This window comes from Staurois parvus, unplaced genomic scaffold, assembly GCF_062004578.1.
Source record: "Staurois parvus isolate SC_StPar_1 unplaced genomic scaffold, SC_StPar_1.0 ptg000217l, whole genome shotgun sequence".
In the NCBI taxonomy this organism is placed as follows: domain Eukaryota; kingdom Metazoa; phylum Chordata; class Amphibia; order Anura; family Ranidae; genus Staurois; species Staurois parvus.
The window spans coordinates 974,719-998,306 of record NW_028318013.1 but is presented as its reverse complement, the minus strand read 5'-3'; the positions used below and the strand labels follow the sequence as shown (position 1 = coordinate 998,306).

Here is a 23,588-nt window from a genome sequence, read left to right as displayed (position 1 = left end):
ATGTGCAATACCCTCTTACACTGATTGCAACACCAAAGTCCAATATCCGAAAAGATATTGGTATATTGGGAGAGTTCATTGTTTTAACTATTAGATGAAAATGTGTATTATAGTGTATGCTGTACATGTCAGAGTAATGGCTTTTATATATGATTATGACTCATCATACATTATTCTAGAAGTCATTTATGTACATATCCAAGGTATTTTCAAATGGTTCACATACATTTAATATAACAGTGTCTTGGCACTATGATGAAGACATTTTTTGTGCCTCAGTTCCTAGCTCCACCTACTTGTCATGGCCATTGTAATGAAGGTGTTGCTTTTTAATGAATTATCATCACATTGTGGGAACTCTCATAGGAAGGTTAGGACTCTTGAGCTTAGAAAATTAAGACTCAAGGCAATGTGTCAGAATTGGAACCCTTGAGAGGCCAATGGGTGATTCAACAGTTAAGTGTCAGTCCATAACCAAAATGTTAGTATTTGGTGATTAATATCATGCAAAGCAGCGCTTGGGACTTGGACTGACCTTTTGGTAAAATTTTAAGCTCATTTTTATGGTCACTGACCATAAATTTAAACCATATGTAGTGCAATGTTTTTAGGCATATTATAGATTTGAAATAACAATTTTTTTATATGCAAGTCATAGTAAATCAAACGACAGGTTCTTATAGTTTAAAGTAACAGGTTCTTTCATCTTTCTTTTTTTAATCCTTTTTTTTTTTTTTTTAAATCTTTTCATAACAAACATGTACCTCTCTGCTCTGTGCAGTGGTTTTGCACAGAGAAGCCCTGATCCTCCTCTTCTTTGGTCTCCCTCTGGTGCTCCAGGCCCCTCCTTCCTGCTTAGTGCCCCCATAGCAAGCAACTTGCTATGGGTGCACCTGAGCAGGCTCGCTTCCGAGCCACTGCTCTGTGTGTCCATTCACACATGGAGCGCAGCTTGGCCCAGCCCTGCCTCTTCCCTCTCCTCATGGGTTCAGTGGCTGTGATTGACAGTAGCGGGAGCCAATTGCTACCGCTGCTGTCTCATGCAATGAGTAAGAAAAGACCTGGGAGAGCCAAGACTCTTGCACACTTTGCTGGATCGAGACTTGGTTTAAGAAAATATTAGGGGGGGCTGCTGCACACAGTAGGTTTTTTAATCTCCTTGCATAGAATGCTTAAAAAAACCTTGAGCCTTAACAACCACTTTTAAGAATGCCCTGACTGACAGCTAGATGTACAGTACATAAGGAGCAAAGGGGGGGGGGGCGCTCTGAGACCAGTGCTTGCAAACTAGGTGGGTGACCAGTCAATTGGGTTAGACTATTTAGGCCTACGGACAAGGCAGTTAATTAAAGCAAAATTACACATTTCAGCATTTAGGTACCCCCATGAATAAGGATTTTTTTATTTGTCTGCTGATGTTGGCATCTTATTTAAAAAAACAACATGCTACTTTTTTTTTGGCTGATATTCTTTAGGAACATTTTCTTTTAATATCAGTTGAAATGTATTGATTTTTGTATTTATTTCTACTTGCAGAACAGTATGTTCAGTGAACGGTGTGATTTTAGCACAGTCTATTATGGAATTATAGTTTTTGCCCTCTGTAGAAAGTGTAGTTATGGTAACCTTCAGATTATGTTAGAAGGACTGTGTGGGAGCTTGCAGAAATGGCACAAAGCACTGTACAGTATATTCTCTTCAATAGTGACAATCAATTAGAAGGATACATGTTGTTGTTTCTATGTATTGCTTTAGTTGATAACTTTTGTATTGCAGATGAGGTTAATTAAAGAGTTTTTGGGAAAGGGTTCATCTGTTTTTCATTTATTAAGTTAAGTTTCCAAATGGTTTTCTGTTTCTTTTGTTGATAGTGTGTTTTAACTGCATGGCAATTAAAACTGGAATAGGGTATGTACATAATGCTAAAATTCCTTTTTAAATATTGTATATAAGTACTAAAATGTGTTCAAATTACTATATATAATTAAAGTGTTACTAAACCAACAACAGTAAAATCAGTTTGTATATGCAGTAATGCATGCTTATTATACTCAATGTAGAACCTATGGGGTTAATCCTCTTAATTGTGTAAAACGGATGTTTGATCCTGTCTTCTCTGATCTACCCCTTCTACTGTCCCCAATCCATCTGCTGATGGAACAGAGCCTTGGGGGCAAGCTGCACATGCTCAGTTTGGTGTGTATTGCTAGAGTTTTTTTTCTTGGGAGAGTGCATGTGATCAGCACAGGGCCAAGCAACACTGTCTAGACAGGAGCTTCTTTTGGGTGACAAGATTCCCGCAATGTGGTTTGCTACGATTGCAGTGCAATTTATCACTCATCAGTCGTAGCAGAACTGCACTGCATTCAGGTGCCATTCAAAATAAATGGCACCTGAACATGTGTGGTGTGTTCTGCCACTATTGTAGTGTGATTTGAGATCTCAGGCAGAATCACAGCGATTCTGCCTGAGATCCTAAAACGCCAGATGTGTACGGGGCCTAAATGCTTTTTATTATTGTGAGCTATATATCACTGCGCTGTTACTACAGCGGGGAAAATTATTTTTTTATCCCCCACAGATTTTGTAAGTTTGCCCACTTACAAAGAAATGAAGGGTCTATAATTTTTATCATGGGTGTATTTTAAATGATAGAGACATAATATCGACCAAAAATCCAGAAAAAAACACAATAAAAATGTTATAAATTGAGGTGCAGTTCAGTGAGTAAAGTATTTGATCCCCAAGCAAAACATGACTTAGTGCTTGGTGGAGAAACTCTTGTTGGCAAGCACAGAGGTTAGACGTTTCTTGCAGTTGGTTATCAGGTTTGCACACATCTCAGGAGGGATTTTGGTCCACTCTTCTTTACAGATCTTCTCTAAATCCTTAAGGTTTCTTGGGCAAGACCAAAGAGCTGTCAAAGGATGTCAGGGACAAGATTGTAGACTTGCACAAGGCTTGAATGGGCAACAAGACCATCGGCAAGAAGCTTGGGGAGAAGCGATTATTTGCAAAAGGAAGAAATACAAAATAACCATCAATCACCCTCAGTCTGGAGCTCCATGCAGGATTTTGCCTCATGGGGTAGGGATGATCATGAGAAAAGTGAGGGATCAGCCCAGAACTACACGGAAGGAGCTTATGAATGATCTCAAAGCAGTTGGGACCACAGTCAATAAACAAAACAATTGGTAACACAATAAGCCGCCATGGGTTGCCATCCTGCAGTGCTCTCAAGGTTCCCCTCAAGAAACCACATGTACAGGCCTGTCTAAAGTTTGCCAATGAACATCTAAAGGATTCAGAGAAGCATTGGGAGAAAATGCTGTGGTCAGATAAGACCAAAATTGAGCTCTTTGGCATTAACTTGACTAGCCGTGTTTGGAGGAAGAAAAATGCTAACTATGACCCTAAGAACAACATCCCTATAGTCAAGCACAGAGGTAGAAATGTGCTTTGGGGCTATTTCTCTGCTAAAGGTACAGTCCGACTTTGCCAAATTGAGGGGCCAAAAAACGGGGTCATGTATTGTAAAATCTTGGATGAGAACCTTCTTCCTTCTATCCAGAACACTGACGATGGGTCGTGGATGGGGCTTCCAGCATGATAATAACCCAAAACATAGCGCCAACAAAGGAGTTGCTCAAGAAGAAGCACATTACGATCATGAAGGGAGCTGAAACTTTGAGTTGCCAAGCGACAGCCAAGAAACCTTAATGATTTACAGATTTGTAAAGAAAAGTGGACCAAAATCCCTCCTGAGATGTGTGCAAACCTGGTAACCAACTACAAGAAACATCTTACCTCTGTGCTTGCCAACAAGGGTTTCTCCACCAAGTCAAGGTTTGCTTGTGGATCGGTTCCTTTATTTACTCACTGAACTGCAACTCAATTTATTTCTATTGTGTTTTTTCTGGATTTTTGGTTGGTATTCTGTCTCTAGCATTTAAAATACACCTATGATAATTATAGACCCTTCATTTTTTTTGTAAGTGGGCAAACTTACAAAATCTGCAGGGGATCAAATTATTTTCCCCATTATAAAAGAGGCATTAGACTTAATTTTTTATGTACTAGACCTAGAGCTGCACTTTCAGCACAAACACAATAGCGAATATATGCGGCCCCACTGAAGAAGACCTACTCCCATGAGTCCGTTCTATGGGTATGCTCAGTGGGAAGGGGTTAAAGTGAACCTGAACTTAAAATGTGAGAATTTGCTATTAAAGGGAGCACCTTTGTTTGGAATGCTTCCTAGAAAACTGCAGTGTACTTCTTCCTGGTACGTGAGTGTGTCTGTGCCTACAGGCATTAAGTTGCATTTATGCAGTGTGAATTTTAGGCACTGCTGCCTCTGCTAGTCTCTGGAGATTTTAAATATATATATATATATATATATATATATATATACCGTATTTTTCGCTCCATAAGACACACTTTCCCCCCCCCAAAAAAGTATCTGGTCATCTCCTGTACTATGTTCGCAGTCTCTGCTCATCTCCTGTACTATGTCCGCAGTCTCTGCTCATCTCCTGTACTATGTCCGCAGTCTCTGCTCATCTCCTGTACTATGTCCGCAGTCTCTGCTCATCTCCTGTACTATGTCCGCAGTCTCTGGTCATCTCCTCTGCTGTGTCCGCAGCCTCTGGTCATCTCCTGTACTGTGTCCGCAGTCTCTGGTTATTTCCTGTAGTATGTCCGCAGTCTCTGGTCATCTCCTGCACTGTGTCCGCAGTCTCTGGTCATCTCCTGTACTGTGTCCGCAGTCTCTGGTCATCTCCTGTACTATGTCTGCAGTCCATTGGTTCAGAATATTTTTTTTTCTTGTTTTTCGCCTCTAAAACCTAGGCGCGTCTTATGGTCAGGTGCGTCTTATGGAGCGAAAAATACGGTATATATATATATATATATATATATTTGGTCCTTGTCTTTAATATATTTTAAAATTATGCGAATAGACTGTCTGCTCTTTTTCCCTGTTGCAAATGTTTTTTACTTCATTGTATTGTGTGTCAAATAACTGAAACTTTATCACTTTCTTTAAAAAAGAAATCTGTCCTATTTTTGTTTGGAAAGAAAATACTTCAGAGCCAGAAGCTCACCAACTGTTATGTCTCTACTGGTGAGCAGCATATGCCAGTCTTTCCTGAGTGCCGGCCAGCTGCTCAGAAGCACAGATGACCAGGCTTTGGAGTATAAAATATTTAAAGGATGAGAAAGCTCCAGGATGGGCTTTAGGGAAACTGGCTTCTCTGGTTAAAAAAAATATAAGATATTCTGAGATGCATCATCCTATATATTGATATCTAGTTATCAGCTCATTTGGTCATAGGCCTCTTAAAGTGACCTATAAGGTAAATGTTTGCTTAAAGTCTGCCTAAACCGAAAGGTAAAAATTAGATTTTAATATAGCTCTGCCCACCCAAGGGACAAAACACATAGCTGAACAAAATCCCTGATTGCAAAGAAAAGGTGTAATATGTACCTGTCCTTGACCTGTGCCACAGATCTTTGTTCTTTTAGAGCAGTGTTTCTCAACTCCAGTCCTCATGGACCCCCAACAGGTCATGTTTTCAGGATTTCCATTATTTTGCACAGGTGATTTGATCAGTTTCACTGCCTTAGTAATTACCACAGCTGTTTCATCTGAGGGAAATCCTGAAAACATGACCTGTTGGGGGTCCATGAGGACTGGAGTTGAGAAACAATGTTTTAGAGGATAAGTTCACCTTCAATGTACATTTATGATTTTGTTTACTTGGGAGCCCGTAAAGCATCGAACCTATGATCAGCATAGGCTTTTGAAGACTGTCATTATACTGTCTGCCCATACCTTCGATACAGGCAGGCATTTACTGAAGTCCAGGAAACTCAGTAGACTATAAGAGCTCTCACCAGTGCCTTTGCAGTTCAATGAGAACTACAAGTCAACAGCTGCAACAGCTGATGGTACTTGTAGGCATTCATTCACAGGAAACTGTGAATGATTGACATGGCCATGTGGTCAGAGCCCTGCACAGCCATGTTATTTTCAAATTGTGACAGCGGGGGAAGATCCCCTGCCCGCTTTCACAGGGAGAGGGGAGAGGCTGCAGCTGCTGGAACATTTTACATGTTCCACCCTAAAAACGAGTGAAACATAGAACATGTTCCAAAAAGTGAACTTCTCCTTTAAAGTGAAAAGCTTGCTCAAGAATCTTTGACATCCAACATTCCTTAACAGGATACTAAAGTGACTAAGGGACTAAATGCCTACAACACCAAAATCGACCAACACAGCTTCTTCAAAAAAATGAAGCTCAATGGACTCACTTGAGCCCTTTCCCTAAACCATTTCTGGCACTTTTTGGTTTACATTTTCAAATCAGTATTTTTTGCTAGAAAATGTCTTAGAATCCCCAAACATTATATATTTTTTTTATAGCAGGGGCCTTAGAGAATAATTGGGTGATTTCTGCATTTTTTTTTTAACTTTCAAAAATGTTTATCCAGTTTTACAAAATATCAGGGGTGTAAAGAAGATAATATACAGTCAGCCATATGATACGGTAGTTACAATGCCAAATACAAAAGAGTAACAGAAAGATAATATTGTAATTACCTTCGTCCTTAAGACACATTGTATGAAAAACCATATATACACCAATCAACAGCCAGGTGGTGGGGAGATGCAAGGGATTACCAAGGGCAAAGACCAGGATCAAGACTTAAGGAAATCTCTCCCAGCACACATTGTATCACTCATGAGAAAGTGCCTTATTTGTATAAAAGGCTGGCAATCGGATGTATGCATAAAACAAAACAAAAGAAATGTCCCCGCTGAGGTATCAAGAAAAGGAAAAATAGAAAGTCCAGGAGAAAGGAAGAGAAAAAGAAGTAGGGAGAAGGGAGACCTAGGCTTCCCAAGTAGTGAAGGTACCACATAGTCAAGTTTGGGAAGAAGCCAAGGGTACGTTCATAAAAGTTGCCCCCCGGTTCTTAAGTTTGGTAAAGCTTTGCTTGTTTGTCATTAATCACACTATCAACCTTTTCATGGACCATGATCAAGAATATGTAATGTTTCATATGGTTGATAGATACAGAGCGTTTTTTTTTACGACCCCGCAATGGTGATCTTGCTGCTAGCAGGACAAAGTAGACGAAGCGCTGCATAGGGCATGGGGAGTCAGTTAGTGCAATATGAGCCTGCTGTGTGATTGGGACTCCTGTTACCTTGCTGAGCAAAGAAAAAACCATGTTCCAAAAACTACGTATCCTGGGGCACTCCCACCAAATGTGGAGCATGGTACCAAGCAATGACCAACCCCTGAAACACTCCGCTGATGCCGTTGGGTACATTCTGGGCAGGCAAGTAGGAACTAAATACCACCTTGTGATAACTTTAACACCAGCCTCTATTAGAGAGACATTCATTATGCCCTTGTAGGAGCTTTGAATTCTGGAACACCAAACCTCTGGTTCTACATCACAGTCTAAGTCCGTTCCACGCCAGCATAGAGGTATGGTTTTGGGGAGAGGCAAGCAAAGATTTGTATGCCATAGAGATACCTCCCCTAGAACCTTGATCTTTGGTACACCAGTTTTCATAAGCTGTGAGGGAGGGAGGATCCACAGAACGATAGAGTCCCCAAACAATGGGCTATCTGGGCAAATGAAACCATTTGGTAGGAGGCATTTCCAGATTGGTAGTACAATGGAAGAGTGTGAAAGGGACTCAATGCGTGAAAAAGTGTCCTATGTGGCATAGACCTTTTATCAGTCCACCGTTTGAAAGCTCTGATATCCATACCTGGAGGGAATTTTGGATTGTGAAATATATGATCCAAAGGAGTAAAGATGGACACTAGTATGGGGTTGTGTAGTAAACAAGCAAATGAGTGGATAATGTAGGCGCCATTATGGAGGGGTCTGTCCATGAGGGAGTGCCATAGCAAGAAATCAGTAGTGTGAGATGGTACCGCCTGACGCTCCATATGTACCCAATAAGGTCTTTCATGTCGGAAGTACACCACTTAGAGTTGCATCACTAGAGCCGCCTTATAGTAGGCCCAAAGGTCAGGAAGTCCAAGCCCTCCTGTACTTGTAGGGGTGTACAAGGTTGTATGAGCTAGCCTATGGCCCTTAGCACCCAAAATAAATGTAAGACTTTTAGATTGAAGCGGTGCATTATCCATTTTACGAAGGGGTACAGGTAGCGAATGAAAAAGAGACTGTGTTTTTTTTATGTCGTATTTGCACAGCGGTTTTTCAAACGCAATGTTTTGGGAAAAAAAATACAAAAAAATTAAATTTTATTGCAAAAAGACGCAACACATAACCCAATTTTTATTTTAAATATAAAAGATGTTACGCCAAGTAAATAGATACCAAACATGTCCTGCTTTAAAATTGTGCATGCCCGTGCAATGCCAACAGACGGCGTAAATTTCACTATTCATAGGCGATGATTTAGAAGCCTTTACAGATTACCACTTTAGATTTACAGAGGAGGTCTAGTGCTAGAGTTACTGCCCATGATCTCACCAATGCGGTGATAACTATTTTTACACTGTCACTTTACTGGTGTGATGGGAGTTCCCAAGAGAGTTTCGGCAGGGGGAGGGATGTCCCTTTCCGCTGCTTGTTCAAGCAATCGAGCCGCTAGTAGCTGCTTCGATTGCATGTACAAGAGAGCTAACCACCCGCTCTAAAAAAAGGTACTGGGATGATGCCTGCAGCTGCAGTCCACCAGAAGTCCAGCAATGTACGGTTATGCAGCCATTGGACGTCCAGCAACGTACGGGTATGTTGCTGGTTCGGAAATGGTTAAAATACATAATCTGACCAATAAATAATTTCAAACAAGGTCATGATCGACCTCTGTAGCTGATGGAATTATGGAGAAATTAATCTTCATAGTTCACTGACATAATGAAATCCTTACTCCTCCAAGTGCAGTGATGTATATATACATGAGTCTACCTGTCCTGGGTTAGGAGCATGCAGCATGCCCCTCCTGTGACTGTGATTACTATTACCAGTAACTGGGTATCGTGATCGATTGGTGATATGATTGGTCACAGCGATCACATGATAACAATGCAAACAACCTCTCAAGATTGGCTTTCCACTTATGAACAGCTTTCCTTACGGTTGTGATCTCTGATTGGCTCACAGCAATCACATGGTTCCTGGCTATTGTATTATGTGTTTAGTTGTAGCCAATCACAGATCACAACCATAAGCAAGATGTTCATGAATGGGAAACCTAGGCTAAAACTATTGCTTATACAGTGATCATCACTGTGTAAAAAAAAAAAAAAAAAATCCCTGCTCACCCCCCAGAGTAGTACATGGTGACACTGAGCTATGGTGACACTGAGCTACTCTGATGACAGAATGTGAAAAAAATAATAATAGAAAAACAAAAATTAAAAAAAACTGAAAAAATGATTTACATTTTCTTTTTACATACTGTCACCAGTCAGTTTTCCTGATCACTGCCATGCTAGTCATGCGATGACACTGTACTGCACTGGTGACAATATGTAAAGAAAAAAACACCTGGAAAAAAATGTATTTAAATTATTCATTATCCCTCAAATTGTGACAAAAAAATTACAACTTCAAAAAACTTGCCATGCCTGTTACTAAATACCTCAGACTGTCTACTTTCCAAAAAGGGGTGTTTTGGAGGGTATTTGTACTGTCCTGGTATTTTGGTGCCTCAAGAAATAAGATAGACAGTCAGTACATCAGGATTGATCAATTTTCATATATATACCATAGTTTGTAGACGCACTAACTTTCACACAAACTAATGTACACTTATGTAAAAACATTTTTTAACCAAAGACATGTAGCAGAATACATTTTGGCCTAAAGTTATGAAAACATTTGATTTTTTTGTTTACTTTTTATTGGATATGTTTTATAACAGAAAGTGGAAAATATTGTCTTTTTTTTAAATGTTTGTTTTTTTTCATTTATATAATAAAAAAAAAAAAGCCCATTGGTGATCAAATACCACCAAAGGAAAGCTCTATTTGTGTGAATATAAATATAAGTAATATACATTTCTTGTGGGTACAGTGTAGCATGACTAGTTAGAGTAGCACAGTGCTGAATAGCAAAAAAATGTCCTGGTCATGAAGAGGGTAAACCTTGTGGAGGTGGTTAATGTCCATAGTCCGGATATTGTTGGGGACTAGATCTAAGCTGGTCTATACAAAAATGAAGCACCGGGTCTCTGGGTCTCATTACAACCATACAATTCATAAGTGCTGTGTTTTATGAGACTAGCGCAATAGAAAGTTTGAGTGGGTTATTCAGTAGTTGCTATTTAAAGAAGAGTTCTGGCCCCCCTCTCAGAAATTAAAAAGAAGCAACTACAAATACTGATGTTTAATATTAGGGCACTTTACCTGTTCAGGGGTCCAGCGGTATCCTCACCCCTTGCCGATTCTTCAATGACTCCATCTTGACTAAGGGAAATCGGCAGTGAAGCCTTGCAGCTTCACAGCTGGTTTCCTATTGTGCATGAGTGATTCACTCTGTGCTTTGTGAATGGGCCACAGTCCTCTGGGACCTTTGAAATGTCCCAGAAGGCTGGGGGGGGGGGAAGGAGGGGGGCGAACTTCTGGCTCAGTTCAACGCGGTGGAATGAGCTGGAAGTGGAAGTGGGTACCTTTCAAAACCAGGTACCCACTCCCCCCCCCTCCCCAAAAGGTGCCAAATGTGGCAGCGGAGGGGGGGGGAGGCAGATAGCTTCCATTTTGGGGTAGATCTCCACATTAAGGCAGACATGATTTGTCCTGGAGAGCTGAAATGAAGATACAGCAGATTAGAAATCTTTGGCTGTTTTGTAAGCGCTGAGAAAATATGTCTCAGAACAACATTTGACTCTGGGGAGATCACCCAGTATATTGTTAACTAAGAAAGTGAGTAATTAAATATCCCACGACATGAGCTCTTTCTCAAGCCTTTTGTTGCATGTTTTCTGCTCAAACACTCCACACCTTTTAGTTGAAAAACTCCTGAAAAAAAAAATGCCTGACAAAACCTGCAAAAATGTGTAATTCTGCTCCAAAAAATGCTCAAAAGCACTTGGAAAAAAACCCATTCCACTTAGGCTCCATTCACAGTATAGCATGTTGAATTGTGGGAAAAATCACCATGATTCTCCCTGCGCTTTCAAAACGCTGTGCTATGACAAATTGTGGAACCATGTATTCAGGTGCCATCATGGGCAAACTACATTGCAGCTTGATTTATCATGCGACAATTGTGGCAGAAACACACTTGTCATTTGTGTCCCATTGGGGAGATTTACCTTCTTTTCCTGTCCTATAGCTAAAACAGGAAGTGAGAGTACGACTTAGAACCCCCAAATATTATATACATTTTTTTTTCAGATGCCCAGAGAATAAAATGGTGGGCATTGCATATTTTCATGTGAACTCTAAAATAAAATTGTAGTGCTATAAGGTCACTTTAATAGTCCGAGAATGACAGTCCCATCAACTTGGTATATAAAAAATGTATTCGTAGTCCCTCAATATGTGCAATATGTGTGGTGTTGTACTCGATTTCCTCCAATAAAAATAAGACTATCCACCACTGGAAATCAGAAGAATTGCCAACTCACCAAAAATATATGCTTCCCTGATATAAAGTGCAGCTTCAGCATTTTAATAATTCATCAAAAGACCATCTATCTGCTTGTCTGGTTCCTGGAGGACTGATCCACTCCTTCCTCCTTTGCAGTATGCGACTTGTATCAATGTGACACCAAAAACAAATACAGTTATATAGTGTAGTACTCTTATGTGTAATAGAATTCAATACCTGTACATAGGTGACACACCATGATACAGTGTGTGTACAAAACTCCACCACCCACATGTCACACGATATTTGCGAAGCGGTTTTTCAAATGCAAATTTTGGGGAAAAATACACTTTAGTGGATGTTAATGCACAAAAACACAATATAATACACAATTGTTTGTTAGAATATAAAAGATGAAGTTACGCCAAGTAAATAGATACCAAACATGTCATGCTTTAAAATTGCGTTCGCCCATGGAACAGTGCCAAATTATGGTAACTATAAATCTCCATAGGCAACGCTTTAAAAGCCTTTACAGGTTACCAGTTTAGAGCTACATAGGAGGTCTGGTGCTAAAATTATTGCTCTTGCTCTGACATTTGCGGCGATACCTCATGTGCGGTGTGATCGCTGTTTCTATATGTGCGGATCCTACGTGCTTGTTTACATTTGCGTGTGAGCACGGGGCTCTTTAAAAAAAAAAAAAAAAAGATACAGTACAAAAAAAAAATGAAATAGAAAATATTATTTCGTTTTTTTTGTTAATCCCCTATTTTGCTATTACAAGAGGTAAAGATTATCCCTTGTAATTGCATGGGCTGTAACCGGACCCACCATCTCTCCTTTGACCTCCAATGCAGCCGATCAGACAGACACAGACCGGTCTGATCATCTTCTTCCCTGGCCGTTAACATCAGGTAAACAAAGGACCGGAACAGGAACTGACAAAATCCTTGTCGCTTCCGGTTTCTGATGTCACACAGTGGGAGGAACAATGTCCGTTCCTCTCACTGTGTGCCGGGAGTCTGATACCGCCGGACGTGTCCTTAACGGGCTCCCCGATCGCATAGTAGAGCCTGGTGAAGGGGGTGGGATTCCCTTCTGCCACCTGTAAAAGTAATCCAGTAGCTCATTAGCTGTTCGGATTACTTTTAATTTGTAGGAAATCGCCAGGGCTACAAGAGGATATCTTGCTTATTGCCGCAGCTGCGGCGATGACCAAGATATCACCCTTCCCGTCCGAGGATGGGAAGTGGTTAATAATACAAATAAATATTTTTAATATCATAGCCTATGTTGGAAATGCCTTCAAGTTACTTAGTGTTACTAAAGCTAAAAAATGTTTTTTACCGTAATGCATTCCTTGCATTAAAGTAAAACGAAATGTTTTCTATTTCTGCCCTGTGTGACAGGGAAGAGAAGGGAGAGATCCAGCGCTGTGCATGGTTGCATCTATTCTCCCTTCTCTCCCTCTTCACACAGCACTTGAGCAGCAGCAGGAGTCATTGGCTCAATCAAATGCAGTGAGGAGGAAGTGGGGGTGGAGCTAAGTCCTGCTTTGTAATTCTATGGAACACTGCTCCATAGATACACAGCTCGGTAGCGGGCAGACACTGTGTGCCTCCATAGCACACTGCTTGCTATGGGGACACACAAAGAGGAGGAGCCAAGATCTCTGGGTGGGGGTCCCAAGAAAAGGAGGATCAATGCCACTGTGTTCAATACCACTGCACAGAGCAGGTGAATATATCACGTTTGTTTATTTTATATTAAAAAAAAAAAAGTTTTGCCTTTTAGTAAGACTTTAAAGTAATTATAAATGAATGACTTTCAAAATCATGAGCCTTCCTTCTGTCTATGCTCACACCAGTAGCATTGGAAAAGTTCAGGTTTAAGCTGTTACATTGCTACATCATTAAAGCTTTAGTCCATGTTAATTTCCTTGCATGTGGGATAATGTTTTATGATGGATATTTTGGCTCTTGGGATTATATGTAATGGAGTCCAATTAGCTGTAGCTCATAGATGTCATGTATTAAATTTAAGCCATTTAGGCATGTAAATTAGATAGTTAAAAACCACTTTCCATCATTATTTGGCTAATTGGCACAAGTCATGATAAATGGATTGAACATTTGGACTTCTGCAAATCACCTTGCTTGTCCTGTTTAAAAACTTTTTAAGAATAGTTTGTTTTGATTATTAATGTGGTAGTAATGCCCACCTTGTTTACTTGGCTTACCTGTAGGTACAGTAAATATCTCCTAAACGTGCACCTTTTAGGAGATATTTACAATAGTAGCAGTCGGTGATGTCACTGGTGCATGCGCACTTCGCTCTCAATGGACAGTGAGAGAGCCACAGCCATGACTCCCACACGCGTGCGCATCAGTGAGGCCATTGTGGCTTCGGCCAATCAAGCAGCCGAAGCCTGTGAACCTGGAAGGAAGACTGGGCCTACAGTGCTGACAGAATGCCACTGGAAGGCTTTGTTGTAAAGTCTTTTATTATGTGCTAGTATGCAATTAACCGATCCATAGCAGCACATGCTATTGTCCTGCAGGGGACTATTTTTTGGAGGGTTTTTTTTTTTTTTTTTGCAGTTTACTACCGCTTTAAGGGATCTTGTTCATTCCACACACTGCAGTGACCTGGATACATATAAAAACATGGTACAAAAAGATCAATTTGACAAATGATCTCATAATCCACTAAATGAAATATTCACATGATGGTGTTTACTAGTATTGCCATTATTGGCAGTTTATACAATTGAAAAAAGTACACAAGGAAATATTGACCGCTTTCTAGTTGACAGAGTGCTAGACTTCCTAGCATCTCCTGTTTCCACTCTATTGCATCGCTAACCTGCACTTTGTTCCATTACAATACAATGAATGATACCTGAAGAATTATGAATTCCGTCTATGCACTTCTGTCAACATCAGGTCAAAATTGCAGGGAGTTATGCATTGAAAAGCAGATATCTCCACCTGCTCTTCCCATGGGGTATACAGTATATATGCCCATCTATGGAAAACCTTTTCTGCTGTTCAAATGGCATGCAAGTTAGTATTCTGTGGTAAAGTTGCTTAATTTTCAAATTATACCTAATGCTAGATGCTGAAATTTGCATTTTGTACAGCAGATTCTGTTTACCAGAGTATTGTAATACTGCTAAAATGGTAGATGCTTAGCTGCTCCAAATGACAATTTCCTTTGAGAGTCTTTGGATATTATGGAACAAAAGGTATTTCATTATGAGTAGCCCTTTCAGAGATCATACTTCTGTAGTATATTAAAATAAGTCTGTCTTGAGAAAGCTCTGCAATGAAAATCCAACAGATTTGATTGGAATACATTGTGTGTATTCATATTAACAAAGGTTAAAGTGTTACTGAACCCAGGACCCTGCACTATATCTGGACTCCCACAATGCACAGAACATGGAAATACAATTATTTTAGTAAATATAAATTGCTAAATACCTTTTCTCGTCAACAGTTAGCCCTGGTTCACACTGCACCGCATCAGAATCGCACCCCGTTCATGCGATCCGCTGCGGATGTGTATGTTAAGTTAACACCCCAAAAGCAGTCCACAAAATGTGGTGTGATGTGCAGAATCGGATCGCATAGGTGTGAATACCCATGCAATCCGATTCTAGTGCGGACCTAAAAAAGGGTCCTGCACCTTTTTGGTGAGGTGCGATTAGAGCCATACAAAATATATGGCTCCAATCGCACTGCACACAAATCACATGTGATTTGCACAGGAATGTGGTGCGGTTCCTGTGCGAATCACATGCGATATACTGCACCGCGTATATGTGAACCCAGGCTCAGAGCAGTCTTGTGACTTCTATCCAGCAGAGCACTGGTTAAAACATGTATTTCTCATTCTCCTCTCACTGTCCTATGAGGCTGCAGGACCCATGACCCTCTGTCTGGACAGTGCTGATTGATCCTGTGCTGATCACTTGCACTCTCCCAAGAAAAAGAAAAAACTCTCTAGCAATACAGATTAAACTGAGCATATGCAGCTTGCCCCCAACACTCTGTTCTATCAGGAGATGAAATGGGGACAATAGAAGAAGGGGATGATCAGAAAAGAGAGGATCAAACATCCTATTTAAACAATGCAAATGATTAACCCCTTAGGTACCACAGTGAGTATAACAAGCATGCTTTACTGCATATACAGACTGATTTTACTGTTGTGGTTTTAGTAACAGTCTATTTGTACTTATATAACAAGGTTTTTTTCATTGTTAATGTAACTTTACAGGTGCAGAATTTTTTTCAATTTTACTAATGTTCTTATGAAATAAAAGACCTATATGTTAGAAATAACATTTTCATTTATTTATGATTTGTTCTTTGGAGCCCATGGAGAGTTTCTTTGCAAAGGGATTTTTTTAAACTTTAACTAAAAAGTATCTCTGTTGCTTCGCCTAGTACAAAAATATTGGAGCTTCAGGCCATCTTTGGATTCCACTTCTTAAGCTGGCCATATACAGGGTGCAGCAACATAACTTCCTTTTTTCAAAACGCAATAAAACCCATTTTATGAATCAGAATTGGATAGGAAGTGTCATGGTTTGTTTAAGTAGTTTTATTTATTTATTTATTTTAAAGCTGGCCAGTCAGGTTACCTATGAATGTTAACGATGTGTGTGTATTCTTGTCTAGGTTAACACTATGGATTGCATGTGAATTGCACAGGAACTGCACCGCGTTTCTGTGCTATTCACATGCGTTTCTGTGTGGTGCAATCTGAGGCCATTTATTTTGAATGGCTCCTATTGCACCACATTTGCACCAAAAAGGTGCCTTCAGTGTTTTTGGGAACACACTATGCAGTCTGGTTCAGGTAAATGTACTGCATTTGCAACCTGCTTTTGGGGTGTTGCTAACTTTGACACCCGCAGCAGATCGCAAACCACAGTGCGTTCACAGTGCAGTGCGGGAAACACAGGGATTGCAGAATTTCCTGCACTGCACGTGTAAACCGGGGCTAAGTACTTTCTCTTGATTTTCAGAAAATGAATATCTACTTCATCTCATATTGTTTTGGTGGACTGTTTCTGTATTCTGATATATTTTGTCTTCTGATCGAAAGTCTTTGGTGTAGCAGAAAATAGGATAAGGCTTTTTCTCTTACACATTTGTGTGTCACGCTGATGTGAAGCTCTTTCTGCTGTTTTATCAGGCTAAGGAAGCAGTCCCTGATGAATTTAAAGTGTCAGGGAAAAAATTTAAAAAATATATGTAATGCATTTCTACAACAGATGCGCACTTTTCTGTGTTTTATCTTGCAACTACAGAAAATTACTTGTTGATCTGCCAGAAATGTACTCAGGTCAAAAGTCCTGTTGTACGCTTTTGGACTGAGTGGTGTCAGCTCTGCTCAGACCCAATTACTACCCCATCACCACAATGTAAAGGCTGACCATTCAGTGGTCCAAATATAAAGCCAAATATAAGGCCCTGGAGTGCCAATTACTCTCCCTGAGTGAACATGGGACATGAGCAGTGCACATAGCACAACTCTTTATTTCTGATATTTTCAAAAGGTATTTTTTGCACTTCTCAAACAGATTTAACAAACCACTTTCAATGGTATATTTAATAGACCAAAAGGGAGTCAAATAAGATAAGTTCTTTGTTAGGGTTTACATACAGTGGCAAAAGCATGTGAACCCCTTGGAATTAATTGGTTTTCTTCAGTAATTTGTGATCAGATCCCCATCTTAAGCCCTGTATACACGGGCCGATTATTGGCCAAATTAGCTGGTACAGTAGATACCGGTCGACACTCAGCCTATGTGTACAGGTCCTTGTTTGACAGAAGCCAATCTCATGACCATCTTCTGTCAGATGAGCATGGTAAAAAATCAGCAGTTGATTGGCATCCGATCAGCACTCTCAGCCAGGGTGGATTTGATTTAAATCACGATTTACGGTAAATCACAAGTCAGTAAGGCTTGATTTAAATCATAGTTTTCTACATAGACTAATTCTTGCTGGTATAACTTTAATATGCAAGTAGATGAAGATTTTTAGAATAACAACTTTTCATATTAGTTTTTTTATCCCCAGTTTAATAGGTTAATCATTCATATTTGGACAACTTTTCTGTTGTACTTAGAAAGGAGAAAAATAATCATTACCTTAATAACAACAATTTAAATAGATTTATTCAACTGAAACAATAACATTCCAGCATATGTTATTTGCTTAAACATCCATGTTTGTAAACTAATTTGGCTAAACAAAATATATATATTTTAAGAAACTTAGACTGTCAGCCCCTTCCTCCTCACACTTAGTTTCACTTTCTTCTTGTGCAGATCTATTCCACTCCAAACAATCAGAAAAATATTGTTTCTATTCACTGAACTTCTTGAAATTTAGCACTGAAGGGGTTGATTCTGTATTCATAGGTTTGTAGAAGTTAGGATTAAGGTCTTTTTCTTAACTCTGTTCACGTTATAACATTTTTGCTGTGAAGAAGAGGCATGTGATCTCCGCTGAGTCAAATTCAGTTTTGAGAACTGCAAAAGTAAACCAAGCATCTGTGATTATATCTTGTAGGCAGAGAAACTGCCCAATAATCTTACAAAAACCTCTGGAAGAGCATGACATTGTGAATGGATTCATGGAATTTATTTACCAAAAAAATTAAACATATACAGTCTTATTCTACATAATTAAAAAACTAATCTTTATTTCATGATGAAATAACCTTTGGATGGTAATATATTTTCCTCAAAAAGCATTTTATTCACAAAAATCCGATTTAAATTAAAAAAACAGATTTTTTTTATTTTTTTTTAAAAATCATTGATTTTTATCCACCCTGCTCTCAGCCAATGTCTGCAAGTGCTAACTGGTGTGTTCTTGCAGGTGGTTGGTCCCATACAATAGCTCAGTGGGGTGATCGCTGTACTAACATCATACAGTTAGTACTGAGTGGACTGAACAAAAAAAACATGCAAGCTGGCCATAGATGGTTTGAATCTCTGCCGGTTCAACTTTTCGTGTCTTTATTGAACACACCCATTAAACATTCACAGTGCTGGAAGAAAAAGAAATAGTATTACAATGCTCTGTATGACCTTCTTATGATAGAATGTTTTGATTGTCATTAGCTCTTTATCTAATTTTGATATATGTGATTTCCTTTCTACAGTCTTGTATTGAAAAAGCAAAGTAAGATCATTCAGTTCCTTCATCCTCTTGCACCACTATGGACCATCAAATGACTCAAGATGAGGAAGCGGTATCTTCTCTCCACCTTGCTCCCAGTCCTCAAAGTGAAGCAGTTGCCCATGATTTTCAGGAGCTTTCATTGCAATCAGTGCAGCAATTGCCCCCTCTTAAAGAACGGAAAAATGGTAAGGACTTTGGCTACCAAAAAGTTTCCAAATTTCTTGAAATCTTACATTTTGTAGAGCTACTTTACAAAGGTCTTGCAATGTTTTTATTACCTTTGAAATCTATTATTCTACATTTGATGTGCTTTTAGACAAGTACAAGTAAATAATATACCTTGATTACGTGAAGCATTGTTTTGAAGATTTTAATATTCAAGTAATATTCCACTTATTTATATATATATATATATATATATATATATATATATATATATATATATATATATTTGCTTAGCTTTACTTCATTTAAATCCATGCTCACTGGATTTCAATATACGCTATAGACGTCTGTTTCTCAACCATTTGCTTGTTTTTACTTGATAATAAATCGATAGAAGGTTTGTACATGAATGGTATATTTCCCACCTAAACAAAAAAGAATCTGCCCAAAACAGGTTTGTAGCTGTTTGATTGTTGCACTGTTTGCCTCTGCATATTTAGGTCTCTTTCACACTTATGCAGTGCACTGAAGGAGTAGCAGAGCATACCTGAGGGTCTGGTGGGGATTATGTGCGCTTTCCCATAGATTTCTACTATGCACTGCTTTTTTGGTGCGCTGTCTGAAAGCACAGCAAAAGTCCTACATGCAGGACTTTTGATGTGCTTTTAGCAAGTGTGCCCAACCTATGGGACATAGAACCCTGTAGGAAAGCACAGCTAACCCTCGCTACACCTATAGTGTGGTCAGATCACACCGCATAAGTGTGAAAAGGAGTCTTCTAGTCCCAGTACATCCTAGATTGTATGGAACTGTTCTAAATGCTGACTAGCTGAAGAAATTGGGCCACATCTATAAATGATTCATAAGTGGAAATTCTCATCAGGATTTTGTGTAAATTGTGAAAATGTTTTCTTGTGTTCATTCATAGAGGATGCACTTTATATATGAGATAACTTATTGAAAATGACACGTTGGGCTAATCGTACACACCATAGGTGTCTGCACATAAATTTGTGAAATCTGTAAATATCACTTTGAAGTTGAAGTAAGTTGTCTTCTTTAAAGCATAGCTCCACCCAAAAGGGGAAGCGCATAAAGAGCAAGTTCTTGGACACACATTTTTGGATTCTGTGTTACGAATCTGAAAGCAGTTCATGTTTACGCACCTCTGTGAATGGCTTCATTGAGAACAATGCAGCTGCATTCAGATCCGTAATGAAAAAACACTTGTTTATGCGTTTTCTTACGGCTGTGTGAATTAAGCCGTATTTCATATTTGCTAAATATATTCCAAGTCTCCCAGTTTGTTTTTTTAATAAAAATCAGCCACAGCCTGAGAAGAAAAGCCTTTGTCCGGGGAGGCGTGATTTACTTGTAGAGGACCGATATGCAGGCTGCTATATTATGTATGATAGTTTAATTTTAGATGTAATGACTGGCAGCTATGCAGTTTTTTCCCCCTAATCATGGTTTGTTCTGCAAGTTTCCCAACATTGTAGCAACTCGTATCCTGTCATTGTGCTTCTGCGTGGAATGTGTGCGGAAGAACAGCTGGGATGGAACACAGCAACGTACCAATTACAAGGATGACTAACACTAAAACTTTAATGTAATCTCACATTGATAGTGTTCTAATGCTTTGTTTTTTTTCACATGTCAAAGGTCGCATTTGTTGAGTTGGCAGGAAATTTTCTATGATCAAGGCAACCAGCAAGGTTTATTTCTCATATTTTTGTTTTGCATCCATGATAAATTACAGGCCATGACGTCTTGCTGGTTTGTTGGTTCAGTCAGGGTTGATTTCATGGATTTGTTTAGTTTATATGTTGATCACAATGCAGGCGTGTATTGCATGTGTACACATTGTTTACCATCTGTAAAAAAGACTTGACTTGAAATAATATCTCATGTCTGTCTGATAAATCAAATGATGGGGACAACACTCCTTGCCGTTTCGACATTAGTAACAGTTGGATGCTCAAAGTGACAGTGCCATGCAAACCACAGTAGAATGATGAGATGTCACCAGCACCATGTTGCAAACATATACACTTATTTATTAGCGCTATACCACCTATTAAAACAGGCCAATGTTTTTGGGCCATTTCAGGATCTCTTTCTAAAGACAACATAGTGACAACTTGTAATACAATAAAGCTTGCATATATACTGTACATAAATGAACATACAGCGAAAAATACCCACCCCTGACATCATGATGACTTAAAGCAATATTAAACCCAAAACCTAAAATGTAATATCTTGTATCTTACCAATCTTTACATTGGGTGGCTGTATTTGTTTTTTTTGGGGTTTTTTTTTTAGGGTTTTTCTCTTTGTTTTAACCTTGTGATCTAGCAAGTGACACATCACTTGTATTAGAGTTCCCCCACTCTGGATGAGGGAGCATAGGGGACACCATTGGACAGCAGCATGGTTAATCTGGGGGTGTTAGATGTACTGGCAGATTTAAATAAACTAGCACATCAAATACTTTATAAGCAAAGAAAAATTAAAAAGAGACCGTGCTTACAACTTAAATCCATCAAGAGCAGCTTGCCATATGTTCCAGTAAACAATATAAAATTAAACAAGCTACCTAAAAGGCAGCACTAAATCTCAAAAAAATATTGTAAGTCACAGATAATAAAATCCTACGATAAAAGATATATTAAAATATAGTGAGCAAATTGTGTGTTAAATATAACATATATGCAACTTATGTAGTGATGTAGTTCTCACACATGCACCACAATATGACAATAAATTGTATCAATCAGCAATGGTATAAAATAGTGTATCATAAACTGACTTTGTGTTTAGTGTAGCACACGTGCATTTACAGTACTCCAATGTATATCAAATGTTAAACAATGTGATAGCCAACACATAAATGTGTTGATAAAACAAACTAAAAAAAGTAAAAAAAAATGGGTTTCTTTGCTATCACATCCTGTCCTTAATGGCTTATATACCGCCATTTGATTATTTTGTTAGTCAGGCTTCCATGAGGTGCACCCTCACACAGCCATTTGTCTATTCCAGGGGTCTCCAAACTTTTTAAACAAAATGCCAGTTTACTGTCCTTCAGATTTTAGGGGGGGGGGGGCTTGATTCCAGTGGGGGTAGAAAAGGTCCTGCATTCAGTGGGAATGCGCAATGCTTCAGGCTTGGTGGTCAGTGGTAGTAAATAAATTACTGTAATCCATAGGAGGAGGAATAGCATTCCTTCATTGGTATAATGGGAAGAATAATGCCATTAAATTGGTATTAGTGAGAGAAATTGTACCAAATTGTTGGCATCATTGGGATAAATAGTGCCCCATCTTTGGTGTCAGTGGCAGGAATTATGCCCCGCTGTTGGTTACATTAAGAGCAATAATAATGCCCCTAGGGCCAGATGAAGGCTAACAAAGGGCTACATCAGGCCCACTAATCACAGTTTGGAGACCATTGATGTAATCTGCAGTTAGACTCCTGTACATCTGTGTCAATATCTCTGATGCCAGAAAAATTCTTCCCCTCCACTGAGTATGATTTGTAGGTAATGTCCCTCCTATCCACTTTTCCTTGTAAATCTTTTATTACTGACATAAATGTCTTCCATACTTCCATGGAATAATTTCTGCTAGATTATTGGTTTAGTTCTCAACTCCTGGGATAACCAGTGGGATCCCTCAGAGCTTGTGGCTATAGGCCTATAAACACTGCTCATATGTTCTAAAGCAGGGGTCCTCAAACTACGGTCCGTGGGCCACATGCGGCCCGCCGAGGCCATTTAGGAGGCGGGACAGGAAGGGACACTAAGTACAGGGGCGGGCAGGGGGCTGCTGTACCTTACCTGGCTCCGGTCCCAGTCCCACGATGATCCAGTCCAGGAAGCGCTGCTCCTTCATTCACTCCGGCCACTCCCTCACTCCTGCCGCTCAGCTCTGCCTTCTCACCGGTGATTGGGCGCCAGAACTGTAGCTCAGGAAAGGCACACAGGCGGCCAATCACCTGCGAGGAGGCGGAGCCAGGCGGCCCCGCGAACATCGAGTGAGAGAGAGGCCGGAGTGAAGAAGGACAGCTGACAGGTAAGTGTGCCGTGCTGATGGTGCTGCTGCAACCAGGTATGCTGGCTGCAGCAGCACCATGCTGGAGCAGGGGTCAGCAAGTTACGTGTCATTGGTGTCAGTGGGAGGAATAGTGCCCCATCATTGGTGTCACTGATACTAATGATGGGGCATTATTCCTCCCACTGACACCAGTGATGGGGCATTATTCCTCCCACTGACACCAGTGATGGGGCACTATTCCTCCCCCCCCACTGACACCAATGATGGGGCACTATTCCTCCACTGACACCAATGATGGGACACTATTCCTCCCCCCCACTGACACCAACGATGGGGCACTATTCCTCCTCCCACTGACACCAACGATGGGGCACTATTCCTCCCCCCACTGACTCCAATGATGGGGCACTATTCCTCCCCCCCCTGACTCCAATGATGGGGCACTATTCCTCCCCCCCACTGACACCAACGATGGGGCACTATTCCACCCCCCACTGACACCAACGATGGGGCACTATTCCACCCCCCACTGACACCAACGATGGAACACTATTCCACC

The 23,588-nt window shown here is 39.9% G+C and overlaps 1 protein-coding gene across 2 annotated transcripts in view; it reads left to right on the top strand.

Annotated features, from left to right (window-relative positions):
- The window catches only part of MRTFB (myocardin related transcription factor B), a 261,703-nt gene that overhangs the window by 45,524 nt on the left and 192,591 nt on the right, over positions 1–23,588 (top strand). For both annotated transcript variants that reach the window (XM_089679049.1, XM_089679047.1), the window contains exon 2: positions 18,787–18,991. In XM_089679049.1, coding sequence (XP_089535175.1) covers positions 18,844–18,991 — 148 coding nt within the window. In that variant the 5' untranslated portion in view covers positions 18,787–18,843. The remainder of the gene's footprint in view (positions 1–18,786; positions 18,992–23,588) is intronic.